Below are 22062 nucleotides of genomic sequence, written 5' to 3'. Positions count from 1 at the left end.
CCGGTCATCCAGGAATCTTTGGTACCAGGGAGTTGGTTGCTAGATCCTTCTGGTGGCCATCTCTGTCACGGGATGTGCGTGCTTTTGTGCAGTCCTGTGGAATTTGTGCTAGGGCTAAGCCCTGCTGTTCACGTGCCAGTGGGTTGCTTTTGCCCTTGCCGGTCCCGAAGAGGCCTTGGACACATATTTCGATGGATTTCATTTCTGACCTTCCCGTTTCTCAAAAGATGTCTGTCATTTGGGTGGTCTGTGATCGCTTTTCTAAAATGGTCCATCTGGTGCCCTTGGTTAAATTGCCTTCCTCCTCTGATTTGGTGCCTTTGTTCTTCCAGCATGTGGTTCGTTTACATGGCATTCCTGAGAATATTGTTTCTGACAGAGGTTCCCAGTTTGTCTCGAGGTTCTGGCGAGCCTTTTGTGGTAGGATGGGCATTGACCTATCTTTTTCCTCGGCCTTCCATCCTCAGACTAATGGCCAGACCGAACGAACCAATCAGACCTTGGAAACATATCTGAGATGTTTTGTTTCCGCTGACCAGGATGATTGGGTGTCATTTTTGCCGTTGGCTGAGTTCGCCCTTAATAATCGGGCCAGCTCGGCTACCTTGGTCTCTCCATTTTTCTGCAATTCTGGGTTCCATCCTCGTTTCTCTTCAGGACAGGTTGAGTCTTCGGACTGTCCTGGTGTGGATTATGTGGTGGACAGGTTGCAGCAGATCTGGACTCAGGTAGTGGACAATTTGACCTTGTCCCAGGAGAAGGCTCAGCTTTTCGCTAATCGCAGACGCCGTGTGGGACCCCGACTTCGTGTTGGGGATCTGGTTTGGTTATCTTCTCGTCATATACCTATGAAGGTTTCCTCTCCTAAATTTAAACCTCGTTTTATTGGTCCGTATAGGATTTCTGAGATTCTCAATCCGGTGTCTTTTCGTCTGACCCTCCCAGACTCCTTTTCCATACATAATGTATTCCATAGGTCGTTGTTGAGGAGATACGTGGCACCTATGGTTCCATCTGTGGAGCCTCCTGCCCCTGTTTTGGTGGAGGGGGAATTGGAGTATATTGTGGAGAAGATTTTGGATTCTCGTGTCTCTAGACGGAAACTCCAGTATCTGGTCAAATGGAAGGGTTATGCTCAGGAAGATAATTCCTGGGTTTTTGCCTCTGATGTCCATGCCCCAGATCTTGTTCGTGCCTTTCATGTGGCTCATCCTGGTCGGCCTGGGGGTTCTGGTGAGGGTTCGGTGACCCCTCCTCAAGGGGGGGGTACTGTTGTGAATTCTGTGGCTGAGTTCACTTCTGTGGTCACAAGTGGTATTGCAGTCTCTGGGCTTCCTCCCTCAGGTGTTTTGGTGAGCTCGTTGGCTGCCTTGCTATTTAGCTCCACCTGAGTCTGTCTTCCTTGCTCCTTGTCAATGTTCCAGTGTTGGATCTGAGCTACTGCATCTTTCCTTGGGCCTGCTGCTCTGCTAGATAAGTGCTTCTAGTTTATTTTCTGTTTTTTCTGTCCAGCTTGTTATTATCTTTTGCTGGAAGCTCTGAGAAGCAAGGGGTGCACCGCCGTGCTGTTAGTTCGGCACGGTGGGTCTTTTTGCCCCTTTGCGTGGTTTTCGTTTTAGGGTTTTTTGTAGACTGCATAGTTCTCTTTGCTATCCTCGCTCTGTCTAGAATATCGGGCCTCACTTTGCTGAATCTATTTCATTCCTACGTTTGTCTTTTCATCTTGCTAACAGTCATTATATGTGGGGGCTGCCTATTCCTTTGGGGTATTTCTCTGAGGTAAGTCAGGCTTGTATTTCTATCTTCAGGCTAGTCAGCTCCTCAGGCAGTGCCGAGTTGCATAGGTAGTTGATAGGCGCAATCCACTGCTGCTTCCAGTTGTGTGAGGATAGATCAGGTACTGCAGTCTACAGAGATTCCACGTCTCAGAGCTCGTCCTATTGTTTTGGGTTATTGCCAGATCTCTGTATGTGCGCTGATTACTGCACGCTGTGTTGCCTGATTGCCAGCCATAACACGCAGCATGGCCATTAGAAGCTGCTATTGATCTTTGGAGCAGGTAAGATTTCCCTGAGTGGTACATATTGGGCCATCTGAAAACGGAGTTTAGCCTAGGACACTTTGCACTACTAATTAACAGCTGTTACAATACCAAACTAGGGCAGTCACTATAGGAGAAAAACACAAGAATTATACTGTATTTTCCACATACTATCTATTCCTGACACTGGAGTGGCTTATAATTATAAACTTATGAAGTATATAGTTTGAGGTCTGGGATCTGCCAATATGTGGCTGGTTTTCTGACTGTTTCGGATAACATGATACATGGTTTTAGTATTTTGTCTAGCATTCCTTAAATATAGGTCAATATTAAATAGTCTCCTGATGAGTCGCCTTTGGTGAGGATGCTTTGTTAGGACTGGCGGAACGCACCAAGTTTAAGATGGAATAATATCAGGTGCGTTCGCAGTCCGGGGTCCACCGTGCAGGTGAAAACCTGCTGCTAGTGATGACGGACGATATGGCGGTAGAATGTGAATACACACACGGGTTTACTTCACCCTGTGTCAAGGAAGCGAACCCTGTTGCGTCACAGGGCCGCGGTACCACACCAAGAGCACAAGCAAGGAGTCTCAGAACTCAATCCCAAGACACAGGAATAGAGTTCATAAAAACCTCATGCGCTCGACACCGCTACTGGGGTGTCAGAGTGACAGAAATAAATGTATTAAACATGCACTTGAGTGCGTGCGGTGCCGCTGCGGTGCTGAGAAAGTGCACGGTGCCGCACTGGCGGTCACAGCAACTAGACGCTGTAATGTATGTTTCATGCTGATGGCTTAGTCGGGCGCTAGATAGCTACCATCATTCGCGAACAGTCAACAACACTAGGAATGGGAATGATTTAGGAGCTTTCATCCATTGACATACATCCATCTACACACACAGATTGTAACAAGTCAATACTAGCCCATGGCCGTGCGGTCATGCGCAGCTTATATAGTTGCAGCACGTTCAGGACCTTCCAATAAAGGACCAGTGGGAAGCTGCTACCGAAGTTTTGCACTTTCAGGACCTTCCTGGAGGACCAATGGGATTTGCTGCAGTACCTGAGCATGCGACCCTCGATCTCCAATGGGAGATCTTGCCCTGGGCATGCTCAGAAAGAGAAAAGCAGGACTTAGTCCCAAAAGCATCTGCTCGCCGCTGCCCAACACTGGCTTCAATGGCAGAAGCAGGAAAAGCAGCAGTAACTCTTTGTACAAAGTGGAACTGAGCAAGACGCTGGGACCGACGTCTCCGTTGAGCAGACTCCACTGCGGCAGGAGAAGAATGGGAGAACGCAGCAGAGACGGTCCGAGATTCCAACTGTGCAGAGGCGGGAACTCGACCCCTAACACGCTGAAGCCCGTAGAAATGAGAGGCTTGGTGAGCGAGTGTGTATACGTCACCTCACTCTATATAATGAAATGTGGGGTACATGTTTTTTCCATTAGTCACCTACTGACTAACCTTCAGGGGGTAAATTATGGGTATAGTTTTACATTTGGAATTAATAAAGTTCAGTTTTATCCTTTTTGTCAACAAACATGAGGAATGACAAGAGACAACCCATTTAAGAAGATTCAATTTTGGTAAAAACTATGCTAACATTATGAACATAAAGGCTTCTCCCCTATGTGATGTCTCTGATGTTTATTAACAGTTGATTTCCAAGTAAAGTATTTCCCACATTAGGAAAATGAAAAAGGCTTCTCTGTGTGACTGCTCTGATGCCTAACAAGAAGCGCTTTCCTGTTAAAACATATCCCACATTCTGAACAGGAAAAAGGCTTCTCTCCTGTGTGAGTTCTATGGTGAAAAACCAATTCTGATTTCAGGTTAAAACATTTCCCACATTCTGAACAGGAAAGATTTCTCCCTTGTGTGCGTTCTATGGTGCCTAACCAAATCTGATTTCAGGTTAAAACATTTCCCACATTCTGAACAGGAAAAAGGCTTTTCCCCTGTGTGAGTTCTATGGTGCCTAACCAAATCTGATTTCTGGTTAAAACATTTCCCACATTCTGAACAGGAAAAAGGCTTCTCCCCTGTGTGAGTTCTATGGTGAGTAACAAGTAGTGATTTACGTGTAAAACATTTCCCACAGTCTGAACAGGAAAAAGGCTTCTCCCCTGTGTGGGTTCTTTGATGGCTATCACGAGTTGTTTTAAATGCAAAATATTTCCCACATTCTGAACATGAATATGGCTTCTCCCCTGTGTGAGTTCTTTTGTGTTCAGCAAGATTCCCTTTCTGGTTAAAACATTTCCCACATTCTGAGCAGGAAAAAGGCTTCTCCCCTGTGTGAGTTATATAGTGCCTAATCAAACCAGATTTATGGATAAAACATTTCCCACATTCTGAACAGGAAAAAGGCTTCTCTCCTGTGTGATTTCTCTGGTGACTAACAAGATGCCATTTCTGGTTAAAACATTTCCCACATTCTGAACAGGAAAATGACTTATTTGCTTTAGAAGCAGTTTGTCTTTTAATGCCTCGTTTATGACTTTGATTTTCCTTAGTTACCAATGAATCAGAAGATGAGACCTGTTTCATAGGACCAGAAGACAGATCTTTGCTGTGAATTGATGATGCTATATCTGGAGTAACGGCATTCCCTTCAGTTGTATCTTGTAGGATCTCAAGATCATCAGATTTAAAAACTGAAGAGGTCAACTGTCCCTCTGATCTCCTGGTACAGTCATCTGCTAAGATAAAAAAAAAAACTTTTTTTTAATAAAATATCCTTGAGTTTTATATTTTTGAACATTTCAACTTAAACCATCCATAAAAATGGCAAGCAGCTTTAATTATTTACCAAACAATAACTGTTTAGTCTAAGGCCGGGATCACACATACGCGAGATACAAGGGGCACGACAGAGCGTTTATCTAAAGAAGGCAACAGGAGGAATCTGCTGTGGACATTTGTCTGTTCCCATTGGTGAGATCAAACCAATTTTTATCTTGAGCACTGGCTTGCACGAGCATCTTATTCACATGGGTTAATTGTGTCATGTTAGTTTGTCCATTTTATCTTAGTGATTAAAAGTTACGTTTTAATTATTGGGAGACTCTTCGTGCTATATTCTACTGATATGCCTGAAGGTATTGTATAGGTGTGACCCATCTCACACTTTTGCTAGCTTTGAAAAACAGGTTCCCACACTATTAGGCCGGCGTCACACTAGCGAGTTTTACGGACGTATGAGCGCATAAAATACGTCCGTAAAACTCGCCTAACAAACGTCCCAATTATTCTCTATGCCCCTGCTCCTATCTGCCGTATTTTACTGATCAGTATTATACGGCTTTCTACGGCCGTAGAAAATTGCAGCATGCTGCGTTTGTCACCGTATTGCGCAAAAAAAAGCCAATGAAAGTCTATGGAAGCCCCAAAAATACGGATTACACACGGACCAGCAGTGTGACTTGCGAGAAATACGCAGCGCTGTTAGAGAGAAAAGCCGGCAATTCAGTGTGGTGTACAGTAAAATCACACTGCCAGCTTACAATAGAATAGGTAGAATAAATGTGTACACATAGTATAGATAGATATATATATATATATATATATATATATATACATACACACACACACGTCGGTGAGACACATATATGTATATATATTATTACTTCATATAGCGCTAGATAGCTTAAAAGCCGGTAATTCAATTACCGGCTTTTGCTATCTCCTTCCTAAACCCGACATGATATGAAACCTGGTTTACATACAGTAAACCATCTCATATCACCATTTTTTTTGCATATTCCACACTACTAATGTTAGTAGTGTGTATATGCAAAATTTGATCGTTCTAGCTATTAAAGGGTTAAATGGCGGAAAAAATTGGCGTGGGCTCCCGCGCAATTTTCTCCGCCAGAGTAGTAAAGCCAGTGACTGAGGGCAGATATTAATAGCCTGGAGAGGGTCCATGGTTATTGCCCCCCCCCCGGCTAAAAACACCTGCCTCCAGCCACCCCAGAAAAGGCACATCTGGAAGATGCGCCTATTCTGGCACTTGGCCACTCTCTTCCCATTCCCGTGTAGTGGTGGGATATGGGGTAATGAAGGGTCAATGTCACCTTGCTATTGTAAGGTGACATTAAGCCAAATTAATAATGGAGAGGCGTCAATTATGACACCTATCCATTATTAATCCAAAACTAGTAAAGGGTTAAAAAAAAACACACATTATTAAAAATTATTTTAATGAAATAAAAACAAAGGTTGTTGTAATAATTTATTCTTCGCTCAATCCTTCTGAAGACCCTCGCTCTGTAACAAAGTAAAAATAATAAACTAACAATATACATACCTTCCGAAGATCTGTAAGGTCCCACGATGTAATTCCATCTGAAGGGGTTAAAGGGAACCTGTCACCTGAATTTGGCGGACTGGTTTTGGGTCATATGGGTGGAGTTCACGGGTGTTTGATTCACCCTTTCCTTACCTGCTGGCTGCATGCTGGCTGCAATATTGGATTGAAGTTCATTCTCTGTCCTCCATAGTACACGCCTGCGCAAAGCAATCTTGCCTTGCGCAGGCGTGTACTACGGAGGACAGAGAATGAACTTCAATCCAATATTGCAGCCAGCATGCAGCCAGCAGGTAAGGAAAGGGTGAATCAAACACCCGAAAACTCTGCCCATATGACCCAAAACCAGTCCCGCCAAATTCAGGTGACAGAGTCCCTTTAAAACATTTTGCAGCCAGGAGCTCTGCTAATGCAGCGCTGCTCCTAGCTGCAAAACCCCGGAGAATGAAGGTAAAGTAGGTCAATGACCTATATTTACCTTCATTTGCGGTGAGGCGCCCTCTGCTGGCTGTTCCTGGAGCGTGGGAACTTTCCTAGAAAGCTCCCAGGCTCGAGTTCATATGAGGACAACCAGCAGAAGGCGCCCTCATATGAACTCGAGCCTGGGAGCTTTCTAGGAAAGTTCCCACGCTCCAGGAACAGCCAGCAGAGGGCGCCTCACCGCGAATGAAGGTAAATATAGGTCATTGACCTACTTTACCTTCATTCTCCGGGGTTTTGCAGCAAGGAGCAGCGATGCATTAGCAAAGCTCCTGGCTGCAAAATATTTTAACCCCTTCAGATGGATTTACATCGTGGGACCTTACAGATCTTTGGAAGGTATGTATATTGTTGGTTTATTATTTTTACTTTGTTACAGAGCGAGGGTCTTCAGAAGGATTGAGCGAAGAATAAATTATTACAACAACCTTTGTTTTTATTTCATTAAAATAATTTTTAATAATGTGTTTTTTTAACCCTTTACTAGTTTTGGATTAATAATGGATAGGTGTCATAATTGAAGCCTCTCCATTATTAATCTGGCTTAATGTCACCTTCCAATAGCAAGGTGACATTAACCCTTCATTACCCCATACCCCACCACTACACGGGAGTGGGAAGAGAGTGGAGAAGTGCCAGAATAGGCGCATCTTACAGATGTGCCTTTTCTGGGGTGGCTGGGGGCAGATGTTTTTAGCCAGGGGGGGCCAATAACCATGGACCCTCTCCAGGCTATTAATATCTGCCTCCAGTCACTGGCTTTACTACTCTGGCGGAGAAAATTGCGCGGGAGCCCACGCCAACTTTTTCCGCCATTTAACCCTTTAACCCCTTCCTGACCTTTGACGCCACGTAGGCGTCATGAAAGTCGGTGCCAATCCGACCCATGACGCCTATGTGGCGTCATGGAAAGATCGCGTCCCTGCAGATCGGGTGAAAGGGTTAACTCCCATTTCACCCGATCTGCAGGGACAGGGGGAGTGGAAGTTTAGCCCAGGGGGGGGTGGCTTCACCCCCTCGTGGCTACGATCGCTCTGATTGGCTGTTGAAAGTGAAACTGCCAATCAGAGCGATTTGTAATATTTCACCTATTATAACGGGTGAAATATTACAATCCAGCCATGGCCGATGCTGCAATATCATCGGCCATGGCTGGAAATACTAATGTGCCCCCAGCCCACCCCACCGATCGCCCCCCCCAGCCCTCCGATCTGGCCGGTACACTGCTCCGGCTCCCCTCTGTCCTGTGCTCCGCTCCCCCCCGTGCTCTTGTCTGCTCCCCCCGTGCTTCAATCACCCCCCCGTGCTCTGATCATTCCCCCTGCACTCCGATCCACCCCCCTCCGTGCTCCGTTCCACCCCCCCGTTCTCCGTTCCACCCCCTCCGTGCTCCGTTCCACCCCCCCGTTCTCCGTTCCACCCCCTCCGTGCTCCGTTCCACCCCCCCGGTGCTCCGTTCCACCCCTCCCGCGCTCCGATTCACCCCCCCATGCTCCGATTTCCCCCCCCCCGTGCTTCCCCCCCCCACCCTATCATACTTACCGATCCTGCCGGGGTCCGTCCGTCTTCTCCCCGGGCGCCGCCATCTTCCAAAATGGCGGGCGCATACGCAGTGCGCCCGCCGAATCTGCCGGCTGGCAGATTCGTTCCAAAGTGCATTTTGATCACTGAGATATAATCTCTCTCAGTGATCAAAATAAAAAAAATAATAAATGACCCCCCCCCCTTGTCACCCCCATAGGTAGGGACAATAAAAAAAATAAAGAATTTTTTTTTTTCCACTAATGTTAGAATAGGGTTAGGGTTAGGGGTAGGGTTAGGGGTAGGGTTAGGGTTAGGGCTAGGGTTAGGGGTAGGGTTAGGGCTAGGGTTAGGGCTAGGGTTAGGGCTAGGGTTAGGGCTAGGGTTAGGGTTTCGGTATGTGCACACGTATTCTGGTCCTCTGCGGATTTTTCCGCTGCGGATTTGATAAATCCGCAGTGCTAAACCGCGGCGGATTTATGGCGGATTTAACGCGTTTTTTCTGCGCATTTCACTGCGGTTTTACAACTGCGATTTTCTATTTGAGCAGTTGTAAAACCGCTGCGGAATCCGCACAAAGAAGTGACATGCTGCGGAATGTAAACCGCTGCGTTTCCGTGCAGTTTTTCCGCAGCGTGTGTACAGCGATTTTTGTTTCCCATAGGTTTACATTGAACTGTAAACTCATGGGAAACTGCTGCGGATCCGCAGCGTTTTCCGCAGCGTGTGCACATACCTTTAGAATTAGGCTATGTGCACACGGTGCGGATTTGGCTGCGGATCCGCAGCGGATTGTCCGCTGCGGATTCGCAGCAGTGTTCCATCAGGTGTACAGTACCATGTAAACATATGGAAACCAAATCCGCTGTGCCCATGGTGCGGAAAATACCGCGCGGAAACGCTGCGTTGTATTTTCCGCAGCATGTCAATTCTTTGTGCGGATTCCACAGCGTTTTACACCTGTTCCTCAATAGGAATCCGCAGGTGAAATCCGCACAAAAAACACTGGAAATCCGCGGAAAATCCGCAGGTAAAACGCAGTGCCTTTTACCTGCGGATTTTTAAAAAATGATGCTGAAAAATCTCACACGAATCCGCAACGTGGGCACATAACCTTAGGGCTAGGGTTGGAATTAGGGTTGTGGTTAGGGGTGTGTTGTGGTTAGGGTTGTGATTAGGGTTATGGCTACAGTTGGGATTAGGGTTAGGGGTGTGTTGGGGTTAGGGTTAGGGCTGTGATTAGGGTTATGGCTACAGTTGGAATTAGGGTTAGGGTTAGGGTTGGAATTAGGGTTGTGGTTAGGGTTAGGGGTGTGTTGGGGTTAGGGTTGTGATTAGGGTTATGGCTACAGTTGGGATTAGGGTTAGGGGTGTGTTGGGGTTAGTGTTGGAGGTAGAATTGAGGGGTTACCACTGTTTAGGCACATCAGGGGTCTCCAAACGCAACATGGCACCAACATTGATTCCAGCCAATCTCGTATTCAAAAAGTCAAATGGTGCTCCCTCAATTCCGAGCCCTGACGTGTGCCCAAACAGTGGTTTACCCCCACATATGGGGTACCAGCATACTCAGGATAAACTGCGCAACAATTACTGGGGTCCAATTTATCCTGTTACCCTTGTGAAAATAAAAAAATGCTTGCTAAAACATCATTTTTGAGGAAAGAAAAATTATTTATTATTTTCACGGCTCTACGTTGTAAACGTCTGTGAAGCACTTGGGGGTTCAAAGTGCTCACCACATATCTAGATAAGTTCCTTGGGGGGTCTAGTTTCTAAAATGGGGTCACTTGTGGGGGGTTTCTACTGTTTAGGCACACCAGGGGCTCTGCAAACGCAACGTGACGCCCGCAGACCATTCCATCAAAGTCTGCATTTCAAAAGTCACTACTTCACTTCTGAGCCCCGACGTGTGTCCAAACAGTGGTTTACCTCCACACATGGGGTATCAGCGTACTCAGGAGAAACTGAACAACAACTTTTGGGGTCCAATTTCTCCTGTAACCCTTGGGAAAATAAAAAATTCTGGGCTAAATAATTATTTTTGAGGAAAGAAAACGTATTTATTATTTTCACGGCTCTGCATTATAAACATCTGTGAAGCACTTGGGGGTTCAAAGTGCTCACCACACATCTAGATAAGTTCCTTTCGGGGTCTAGTTTCCAAAATGGGGTCACTTGTGGGGGGTTTCTACTGTTAAGCCACATCAGGGGCTCTGCAAACGCAACGTGACGCCCACAGAGCATTCCATCAAAGTCTGCATTTCAAAACGTCACTACTTCACTTCCGAGCCCCGGCATGTGCCCAAACAGTGGTTTACCCCCACATATGGGGTATCAGCGTACTCAGGAGAAACTGGACAACAAATTTTGGGGTCAAATTTCTCCTGATACCCTTGGGAAAATAAAAAATTGCAGGCTAAAAGATCATTTTTGAGAAAATAATTTTTTTTTTTTTATTTTCATGGCTCTGCATTATAAACTTCTGTGAAGCACTTGGGGGTTCAAAGTCCTCACCACACATCTAGATTAGTTCCTTTGGTGGACTAGTTTCCAAAATGGGGTCATTTCTGGGGGATCTCCAATGTTTAGGCACACAGGGGCTCTCCAAACGTGACATGGTGTCCGCTAATGATTGGAGCTAATTTTCCATTTAAAAAGCCAAATGGCGTGCCTTCCCTTCCGAGCCCTGCCGTGCGCCCAAACAGTGGTTTACCCCCACATATGGGGTATCAGCGTACTCAGGACAAACTGGACAACAACATTTGGGGTCCAATTTCTCCTATTACCCTTGGCAAAATAGGAAATTCCAGGCTAAAAAATCATTTTTGAGGAAAGAAAAATTATTTTTTTATTTTCATGGCTCTGCGTTATAAACTTCTGTGAAGCACCTGGGGGTTTAAAGTGCTCAATATGCATCTAGATAAGTTCCTTGGGGGGTCTAGTTTCCAAAATGGGGTCACTTGTGGGGGAGCGCCAATGTTTAGGCACACAGGAGCTTTCCAAACGCGACATGGTGTCCGCTAACGATGGAGATAATTTTTCATTCAAAAAGTCAAATGGCGCTCCTTCCCTTCAGAGCCTTACCATGTGCCCAAACAGTGGTTTACCCCCACACATGAGGTATCAGTGTACTCAGGAGAAATTGCCCAACAAATTTTAGGATCCTTTTTATCCTGTTGCCCATGTGAAAATGAAAAAATTGAGGCTAAAAGAATTTTTGTGTGAAAAAAAAGTACTTTTTCATTTTTACGGATCAATTTGTGAAGCACCTGGGGGTTCAAAGTGGTCACTATGCATCTAGAGAAGTTCCCTGGGGCGTCTAGTTTCCAAAATGGGGTCACTTGTGGGGGAGCTCCAATTTTTAGGCACATGGGGGCTCTCCAAACGTGACATGGTGCCCGCTAAAGAGTGGAGCCAATTTTTGATTCAAAAAGTCAAATGGCGCTCCTTCCCTTCCAAGCCCTGCCGTGCGCCCAAACAGTGGTTTACCCCCACATATGAGGTATCAGCGTACTCAGGACAAATTGGACAACAACTTACGTGGTTCAGTTTCTCCTTTTACCATTGGGAAAATAAAAAAATTGTTGCTAAAAAATAATTTTTGTGATTAATAAGTTAAATGTTCATTTTTTCCTTCCATGTTGCTTCTGCTGCTGTGAAGCACCTGAAGGGTTAATAAACTTCTGGAATGTGGTTTTGAGTACCTTGAGGGGTGCAGTTTTTAGAATGGTGTCACTTTTGGGTATTTTCAGCCATATAGACCCCTCAAACTGACTTCAAATGTGAGGTGGTCCCTAAAAAAATGGTTTTGTAAATTTCGTTGTAAAAATGAGAAATCGCTGGTCAAATTTTAACCCTTATAACTTCCTAGCAAAAAAAAATTTTGTTTCCAAAATTGTGCTGATGTAAAGTAAACATGTGGGAAATGTTATTTATTAACTATTTTGTGTCACATAACTCTCTGGTTTAACAGAATAAAAATTCAAAATGTGAAAATTGCGAAATTTTCAAAATTTTCGCCAAATTTCCGTTTTTATCACAAATAAACGCATAATTTATTGACCTAAATTTACCACTAACATGAAGCCCAATATGTCACGAAAAAACAATCTCAGAACCGCTAGGATCCGTTGAAGCGTTCCTGAGTTATTACCTCATAAAGGGACACTGGTCAGAATTGCAAAAAACGGCAAGGTCTTTAAGGTCAAAATAGGCTGGGTCATGAAGGGGTTAATTTAATAGCTAGAACGACCAAATTTTGCATATACACACTACTAACATTAGTAGTGTGGAATATGCAAAAAAAAATGGTGATATGACATGGTTTACTGTATGTAACCATGTGTCATATCATGTCGGGTTTAGGAAGGAGATAGCAAAAGCCGGCAATTGAATTACCGGCTTTAAAGCTATCTAGCGCTGGATGAAGTAATAATATACATACATATATGTGTCTACTGATTATATATATATATATATATATATATATATATATATATATATATATATATATATATATATACACATATATGTTTGTTTTTTTACACATGGATCCCTTGTATAGCCGTATGTCGGTTTTGCAAGCCTGCGAGAAAAACACGCAGTACGGATGCCATACGGATTACATACGGAGGATGCCATGCGCAAAAAACGCTGAAGCACCCTTCCTACGGAGGAGCTACGGACCACTATTTTGGGGACTTTTCAGCGCATTACGGCCGTAATATACGGACCGTATTGTCTTACGCTGAGTGTGACTCCAGCCTTAGTGGCTCAAAGGCTGTTGAAAAGCAACAGAGTTTCTATAATCCAATCCAGCAAAATCCGCTCTCACTTCTGAATCTTGCAGTGTGCTTCAAGAACATTTAGGATCCCTGTATTTAGCAATATTATAGTGAGAAGAATCCACTTACTCTGCGGAGTGTGTCTCCTGGAGCACAATCTGGGCACTATGTGCTGGGTAATAAAATGGCAAATGTGTAATTTTGACATCCAGAAAGTGGATGTGGATTCAAAATATTTATTCCTCCTACACACGTGGTCAAAATTGTTGGTACCCCTCATTTAATTACAGAAAACCCCACAATGGTCACAGAAATAACTTGAATCTGACAAAAGTAATAAATCAAAAATCTATGAAAATGAACAAATAAAAGTCAGACATTGCTTTTCAACCATGCTTCCACAGAATTAAAAAAAACAAAAAAAAAAAAAACTCAGGAAATAGGCCTGGACAGAAATGATGATACCCTTAACTTAACCGCTTCATGACTGCTAACGGTAAATAAAGGTCAGAGCTGCAAAAAGTCCTGCTTGCGCCGACGTTTATCTACCATTTGTCTACGGTCGGCGGTTTTGTGCTCATCAGGACCCCCACGTACCTTATAACGCGGGGATTCTGGCGCACAACACTTACTGTGACCCCCGACCTCATTGAGACTTGATTGGTTCAGGTCGTGATGACGTCAGCGTCACACCAGCCAATGAGACAAATCACTAAGAATGTTTGTTGTAGCAATTAACTTTCCCGGGCGATCTGCCTCATAAAAACGCTGTTTCTCCTCAGATGTCCATTCAGTAAGAGATTAGAGGAGAAACAGTGTTACAAGTGCTGCTGGTAATAGCTGTGTCAGTCAGTGATATGGTTATAAAGTAAAAAAACAGATAAGGCAGGTTAGGGTTAGTGCTATAGTTAGGGTTAGTGTTGGGGCTAAAGTTAGGGTTAATTCTTAAGTTAGGGTTAGGCTAAAGAATTAAGCTTTTCTCAATTGTCTCCCTAATAATTTGGTCACGTCAGTGTTTTCTATTTCCGAAAAAATAAATAAACAAATAAAATGGCCCGTCAATATTATAGTGCAGGGGAGGCTTATGCACTTTTATGTTCTGACAGCGAGGATAGCGCAGTGCCGGATGGGGATGTGGATTTCGAGGACTTTAGGAGCAGCGACAGTAATAGCTCAGAAATGAGCAGTTTTTCTGGTCCATCCTCACACAGAAGGACCAGTACAACACGGACAAATAGCGCTTCTGGAGAAATGTCTGCAACTCAGGGAACAATGCCCAGTACTAGCGCTGTCCCTAGTGCTCGTGAATTGGCGCACACCAATGTCCAAGGGGCTTTGCCTCTCGATGTAGCATTTCCCAGATGGGAGGATTCGGATTCGGCTACTCCATTCATCCCTAATTTTATTGCTATTCCTGGTATAAATGTGGAGGTGGAAAATTTTGGACCAATCAACTTTTTTTAATTTGTTTGACGGATACCGTGCTAGAGCATATTGTCCTACAGACAAATTTGTGTGTCCCAATTCATCAGCCAGAATCCATAGCAATCATGGTAATACGGCCGGATTACACCACCTATAAAAGAGCCACCGCCGGATATGAGAAGAATCTGTGACCTCTCCGCATTTAGTGGTCACTACTCACCTGGGTAGCCATATGTATGAATCTCCTCTTTACACCGCTCATCTCTCACATATGTCTCTGTAGTATTAATATGGGTCAAATCTTCACCCTGAAACAAATATTGTAAAAGTCACCGACAGATGGAGAAGTCACATCTATGATCAGCTCTAATCCTGCCATCTCCACCATTCTCATTACACAAGTATAAAACATATAATACTGGTGGGTAAAACAAGACTGAGCACAAGACCTTCACCGGCGTCTACACATCATAGGGGAGATCTCCTGACACCTTCTCTCCATCTACCTGATGATCCTGAGGAGCATTGGGGTCTTCTTGCTTGCAGTCCTGTGGAAGAAGAGGATGGGGACATCTCTCTGGTGTTGTCCTCTTACTGGATAGATCTGGAGGAAACACATACAGGGACTGAATTCATTCTTTACATACAGATAATTATATTATGTGTATTTAGTCCTGTCTAGTACCTGGAGATGTGAGGGGCTGGGGAACCTCCATTATGACGTTCTTGTACAGATCTCTGTGTCCTTCTAAATACTCCCACTCCTCCATGGAGAAATAGACGGCGACATCCTGACACCTTATAGGAACCTGACACATACAATGATACCGTCATCCCCCGATCCCTTCATAGTGTTACTGTATAATGTCCCAGCATTCCCAGCACTGTCACCTCTCCAGTCAGCAGCTCAATCATCTTGTAGATGAGTTCTAGGATCTTCTGGTCATTGATGTCCTCATGCATCAGGGGGTGAGGTGGAAGCCCTGTGATTGGGCACAGGGGTCTTCCCCATCCCTCAGACACAGGGTCCTGACAGCGATCACTAGAGGTCTTCTTCACCACTGTGTAATCCTGGTAATGGAGAGACACATTAATAAATCTCACTACAGACATTTCCAGAGTCCTCACCTCTCCAGTTCTGTCCATCTGTTATTCCCATAGATAAGAATGATGTAATGTAACGTCATCAGAATCTCTCACCTCTCCAGTAAGCCGGAATAGGATCTCTAGGGTGAGGTGTAATATCCTCTCCGCCATCTTGTCTCTGCCCATATCCATCTTTGATGGGTAAATCAGGACAATGTTCTTTTGTAGATCTTCACTGAGAGGATCCGATATTGTAGAGACCTGAATGAGAAGATGAGCCGATGTAACACCATAAGAATCCTGTAATAATACAATTACTGGAGATAATAAGGGAAACATATGAGGAGATTTATTATTTTACAGAATTTAGTTTCCTTCTTTACATCTACTAATAAAACCTATATATTTAGGCCACAGACAACAAGCAGTTTCTTCCTCGGAGTCGGCAGCTGAATACGTTTCTCATAGACTCATCTTCCATAACGCTATTTCTCGTCTCATTTACCGACCCTGGAATCGGCATTAGCAATACTGCAGGAGATATTCATTACACGCGACATGAGAAATAACTACTTCATGATGAGGACGACATCTTCATCTTCTACTACGGCTCTAGAGACATATTAGGCCAGAGTCGGTCACTGACTCCATCACCACCGGCCTCTATATGAAGGTTTCCCATCTTCCCCGCACTGTAATCTTCTATCACGTTAGATCTCAGCTCTGATTCACACACACAAGTTTGAGGCTATCAGAAAATAGAATTATTCTTACCGTTAATTCGGTTTCTAGGAACCTTCCACGACAGCCACTTCGGAGGATGTCTTCCCCGCCCTAATAGGGGACAGGAACACAAGAGGTTAAATACCCCTCCCCTTCCTGCACCGCCAGTGTTTTCCTGGACACAGTAGTATGTATGGTTACTACAAAAGTGCAGGAATCATCCAATAAGAATATCAGGTAGGGAGGGAAATTAGTGCTGTCGTGGAAGGTTCCTAGAAACCGAATTAACGGTAAGAATAATTCTATTTTCTCTAGTCACCTTCCACGACAGCCACTTCGGAGTAGTACCAACAGCTAATTTCTCTAGGGAGGGACTACAGCCTGCAGAACACGTCTGCCAAACGTTAAATCCCTATTGAAATTTAGCCGGTAATGTCTGGTGAACGTATGGATGGACGACCAGGTGGCGGCTCTGCATATCTGCTCTGATGAGGCATTCCCCCTCTCTGCCCACGATGTTGCCATTGCTCGGGTAGAGTGTGCTTTCAGAGAGGCAGGTGGATCCAGTCCCTGCGATGAATAAGCCAAGCAAATAGACTGTTTGATCCAGTTTGCGATGGTGTTTTTTGCCGCCTTCTTTCCCTTGTTTCGTCCCGAGAACTGAATGAATAAATTTTGATCAATTCGCCAGGTTTCAGTTTGTTGTAAGTAAAATAAGACCACCCTGCGAACATCCAAGGTGTGGAAGGTCCGTTCTTTAGGGTTGGAGGGGTTTGGGCAAAATGAAGGTAGTAGAATGTCCTGATCTCTGTGGAAATTCGAGACCACCTTGGGTAAAAAGGACCGGTCTAGTTTTAGTACAATGCTATCCGCAGTGACCGTTAAATAGGGTTCCTGTATTGACAGGGCCTGTAATTCACCAATACGTCTAGCCGTAGTGATTGCGACTAGAAAGACTGTTTTCAAAGTTAAGTTTTTTATGGTTATAGCATCCAGGGGTTCAAATGGATCCTGGGTTAGTGCGTTAAGTACAGTATTGAGGTCCCAGGAGGGTACCCTATTATGGAGTGTAGGACGAATTCTGGATGCGGCTGTCATAAATCGCTTGATCCAGCGGTGATTGGCCAAATTTGAGTCATGATTTGAGCTGATTTCACATGGCCAGGGAGAAGTATCTTCTGACTCAATGGAGTCTGTCATCTCCTGGATTGTAGGAGAACATAAATTTGGAGAGTTCGTGTATGAGCCTGGGCTCAGGACACCGATTGTATACATGCAGTCAGGGACCCTAGTACAGACATCGATTCTCTGAGGGTCGGTGCATGCTGGCCTCTGAACTTGGTTACCTTGCGGACAAGGTTGATTTGATGATCTTTGGGTAGAAAAGATGTTCTTACATCAGAGTCCAGTAGCACCCCCAGAAATTTCCTTCTTGTGGAGGGATGGACCTCCGATTTCTCCAGATTTGGGATCCAACCCAGGGTTTGTAATATCTCTAGGGACTTTGATACGTCTGTTTCCAGACGGGAGGCAGATGGAGCCATGATAAGCAGGTCGTCTAGATACGGGACTATGCATATTCCCTGTTGACGGATGAAGATTATCGCTTCCGCCATAATCTTTGTGAAAACCCGTGGGGCCGAAGATATGCCGAAGGGGAGAACATTGAACTGAAAATGTTTGATTTGGTGACCCTTGGAGACTGCGAACCTGAGGAATTTCCTGTGCTCTGGATGGATTGGCACATGGTAATACGCATCCCTCAGGTCCACAGTCGCCATCATCCAATTTTGACCGATGAGGGGGATTACTGATTTAACTGTCTTCATTTTGAATCTCCTGTATCGGACTGATTCGTTTAAGGGTTTCAAATTTATGATAATTCTGTTTTTCCCCGACGGCTTGGTTATTAGAAAAAGGCGTGAATAATGACCACGTCCTTCCTCTAACTTCGGCACCTGAGAAATCACATTTGATTGCATTAGTTTTTGTAGATCTTGTAACAAGGAGTTTTGGAGATCTTGGTTTTTGAAGGGAGGTTATCTTTAAGCATTGTGGGGGTGGTCTCACGAATTCTATCTTTAATCCCTCTTGAATGGTACGAAGGACCCACTGATTTGTGGAGATGGTTTGCCACTCGGTGAAAAATCGTGTGAGTCGACCCCCGACCGGAGCACAGTCATTGCTTATCTGGGGTTTGCTGGGCCTGAGGGGCCAGGATATTTTTGCCCCTGCCTCCCTTAGGATAACTCCACCTTCCCGTTTTGCCTTTTCCTCTCTGCGAAGATTGGTCACGGGAGGGACGAAAAAAGCGTTTTTTGGGGATCTTCTGCTCAGGGAGAGATTTCTTTTTATCTGCCGCCTTATCCAAAATATCGTCCAGGACGGGTCCAAATACATTATGACCCTGAAAGGGTATGCTACATAATTTGGACTTGGAGACAAAATCGCCTCCCCAGGATTTTATCCAAAGTGCTCTCCTGGACGAGTTAGAGAGAACGGCAGCTTTCGCGGCTACTCGAACCGATTCAGCAGAAGCATCGGCTAGGAACCCCGTTGCTTTTTGTAGCAAGGGTAGGGAGTCTAAAATCTCCTCTCTTGGGGTGCCTTGAGTCAAGTGATCCTCAAGTTTGCGTAACCAGATAAATAGAGATCTGGCCACGCAAGTGGAGGCTATATTAGACTTTAGCAGATTTGTGGAGGTGTCCCAGGACTTTTTTTTTATAAACTCTCTATTTTACGATCCATCGGATCTTTGAGTTGCGAAGAGTCCTCAAAAGGAAGGGCAGTTTTTTTAGTTACCCTGGACACCTGTACATCCACTTTCGGGGTCTCCCATAAGGAGTTATCCCCATCCAATGGGTACCGGTTTTTTAGTTCCGATGGTACAGTCAGACCTTTTTCAGGGAGGTCCCATTCATGCAGAATTAGATCTCGTAAATTCTTATGTACTGGAAACCCTTTTTGATCTTTGGGTTTTAGACCCTCAAACATCTCATCATGTACTGTGAGTGTAACTTCTTCATCCTCTACCCCCATGGTGCCTCTTACTAAACCAATTAGGTCACTCATGTCCTCAGAACTAAAATAATATTTTTTGCTTTCTGATTTACAGGTGGGGGTAGAAGTGGAGCCTTCGTTTTCCCAGTTATCTTCTGAACCTGAGGACTGGATCTCTCCCGAGTCCGGGTCGGATTCTACTGGGGCTTTTTTCCTCTTTTTTTGAGGGGGTGGCTGAGGCACCGACATCTGAGAGAAGGTAGCCATAGAAGAATGGACCTCATCTTTAATGAGAGATCTAATGCTATCCAGCAGCGAGGGTTGTTCAGCGCATAGGACCTCATCCGTACAGGATTGGCAGAGCTTTTTCCCGTATGTTGATGGGAGTTTGGCCATACACACTTTACATTTGCGGCTTGACTTTTTAGGATCAGAAACCTTTTCTCCCTAAGAGAGAGAGAGAGAGGGTTTGCTAAGCCACATAGGGGTATATAGCTATATATACGTATATACATGAATGCACATACGTATATAAGGGATAGCTGGGCCCGACACCTGCTACTTACTTTGGTAGGAGGGGGAACGCTGGCATCTGCAGATGCAGAGCAAGGGGGTCTGTCACCGTCCATGTCCGTCAGTTTGTAACAGTCAGACAGCTTACCTTGCTACCCGGATCTTTTTATAAGGATCGGTGGTCCCAGCGTGTAGTGCTCCTCCCCCCACATGTAGCCCGATTCGGGTAGCCTGGAACGCCCCCGAAACGCTGCTGTATGGCGTGTTTTCGCTGCCTGGACGCCATTGCCGGCCGGGACTCCAGCCACAACCCGGGACGCACGCCACCTCCAGCGCTGCAGCCATGGGAGCAGGGAACCGGGGGGCTGCAGGAGGCCCCCGGCAAGCACATCACCGCCCCGCATTACTCCCAAAGGGAGCGCCGGAGGGGCGGGAAGGTCCCGAGTCCCTCCGAAGAGAGGAGACGGGAGCAGCAATACCAGAGGAGGGAAGCCCGACCTCTATGCCGCCCGGCTTTTCGGTAAGTGGAGCTCCGTCGCCGGCCACGGCAGCCCCTTCAGAATCTCTTCATGCCCCATAGGGGACAGGAAAACACTGGCGGTGCAGGAAGGGGAGGGGTATTTAACCTCTTGTGTTCCTGTCCCCTATTAGGGCGGGGAAGACATCCTCCGAAGTGGCTGTCGTGGAAGGTGACTAGAGAAAAGATTTTTTGTTTCCACAATCAACGCGGACAGAAATTATCTGATCCCAAAGTCTCCATGTACAGTGATTTATGGGGTTTATTTCTAGCCTTAGGCTTTCCTATATTACAGGAAAAACACCAGAAAAAAGCAGATATTAAAATGTTTCTAAAGAAAATTGGCTCCAACAAATCTTGTAAAAAGAAAAAAAAACATGGAAAAAGCAGAAGACACAATTTATAATTTTTAACATGTTAAACATTTATTAAAAAGAAATTAATCTTTTTGTGCCCCAGAACATAGATGTGCACCGCAGGGACGGCACAGATGAGGCTTCAACAAAAACCCTGGCAGTTTATCCACTTGCTGCTGTGAAAAGCAAACATGGCATCTAAGAAGGTGACAGAGTTTGGCTGAATGCCCCCCGCCCCCAAGTACTCGATAGTATGGGGGCGGCCTAGTTATTAGGATACTTACATGCCTAATAATGGGGTCTGGGCCTGCAATGTATGAAGATCTATTAGGCCGGGTCAGAGGCGGTGGCTAATAAGTTACCTTTCATCGCCCCCACACACATTAGACTAAAGTTACATGAAATCACTGATTTTGGGAGTTTCAGCGACTATATAATGTATAAAAGAGGGACAAAGTTTGCGGCACGCGCAGCAGCAAATTTTAGGCCATGCCTCTAACCACACCCATTTCACAACTAGTCACACCCCTATCCACGCCTCAACACACCCATTTATCACTGCTGATCACACTGTTTCATAAACAATAATTATAAACAAAAAAAAATATGGCCACACAGTGCTCCATACTGTATAATGGCCACACAGTGCTCCATACTATATAATGGACCCACATGATGCTCCATACTGTATAATAGCCCCACATGATGCTCTATTCTGTATAATGGCCCCACATAGTGCTCCATACTGTACAATGGCCACACAGTGATCCATACTGTATAATGGCCACACATGATGCTGTGTATATTATAATGGCCACACATGATGCTCCATACTGTATAATGGCCCCACATGATGCTCCATACTGTATAATGGCCCCACATGATGCTGGGTACAGTATAATGGACCCACATGATAATGCGTACAGTATGATAGCCACACATGGTTACCTCACCCTCATAATTGCCTTGTCCATCACTACACACACACCTTTCAACGCGCTCCCTAGCAGCAGCTGGCAGCTTCCACTCCCGCTGCGCTAAATGATATCATCCAGCCACGCCGCACCACTGACTGCTCACGTCGCTGAATCTCCGATATGCCACTGATAAAGACCTCTCCGTGTCTCCTGTGCCAGTCAGTGTCAAAGCGAGGAGCAATATCTGCTCCGACACAGCTAACGTCCGCTGCGTACACCTCATACACACGCAGCTCTGCTTCGTATACACGACTCCGCTCCGTACACCTCGCACACACGTGACTCCGCTCCGTACACCTCGCACACATGCGGC

General features: G+C 45.2%; 1 protein-coding gene across 2 annotated transcripts; it reads right to left on the bottom strand.

Moving 5' to 3' along the window:
- Positions 1-3685: 3685 nt before the first annotated feature.
- On the bottom strand, positions 3686-16084 carry LOC138663047 (zinc finger protein 773-like). Of its 2 annotated transcripts, none has more exons than XM_069749105.1 (6): positions 15778-16083; positions 15469-15648; positions 15263-15386; positions 15084-15181; positions 14798-14885; positions 3686-4754 (listed from the first exon to the last, which is right to left on the bottom strand). In XM_069749105.1, exons 1-6 carry the CDS (start codon positions 16000-16002, stop codon positions 3886-3888), a joined length of 1584 nt encoding a protein of 527 aa, XP_069605206.1. In that variant the 5' UTR covers positions 16003-16083; the 3' UTR covers positions 3686-3885. The 2 variants fall into 2 exon arrangements, with proteins under 2 accessions (XP_069605206.1, XP_069605207.1); XM_069749106.1 differs by having other exon boundaries at positions 3759-4751; positions 15778-16084.
- Positions 16085-22062: the final 5978 nt, after the last annotated feature.

The sequence above is a fragment of the Ranitomeya imitator genome, chromosome 2 (genome assembly GCF_032444005.1).
Source record: "Ranitomeya imitator isolate aRanImi1 chromosome 2, aRanImi1.pri, whole genome shotgun sequence".
Taxonomy (NCBI): domain Eukaryota; kingdom Metazoa; phylum Chordata; class Amphibia; order Anura; family Dendrobatidae; genus Ranitomeya; species Ranitomeya imitator.
The sequence above is the reverse complement of the archived record's forward strand: the minus strand, read 5'-3'. Positions and strand labels throughout refer to the sequence as shown.

What these genes read in the sequence shown, in the direction of transcription:
- LOC138663047 (XM_069749105.1), bottom strand. Translation starts at nt 16,002, where the DNA reads ATGTTTCCCTTATTATCTCCAGTAATTGTATTATTACAGGATTCTTAT. An exon ending in TATTCCGGCTTACTGGAGAG is followed by an intron (nt 15,649 to 15,777) that starts GTGAGAGATTCT and finishes CTCCATTACCAG; the next exon opens with GATTACACAGTGGTGAAGAA. An exon ending in TTGAGCTGCTGACTGGAGAG is followed by an intron (nt 15,387 to 15,468) that starts GTGACAGTGCTG and finishes TGTATGTGTCAG; the next exon opens with GTTCCTATAAGGTGTCAGGA.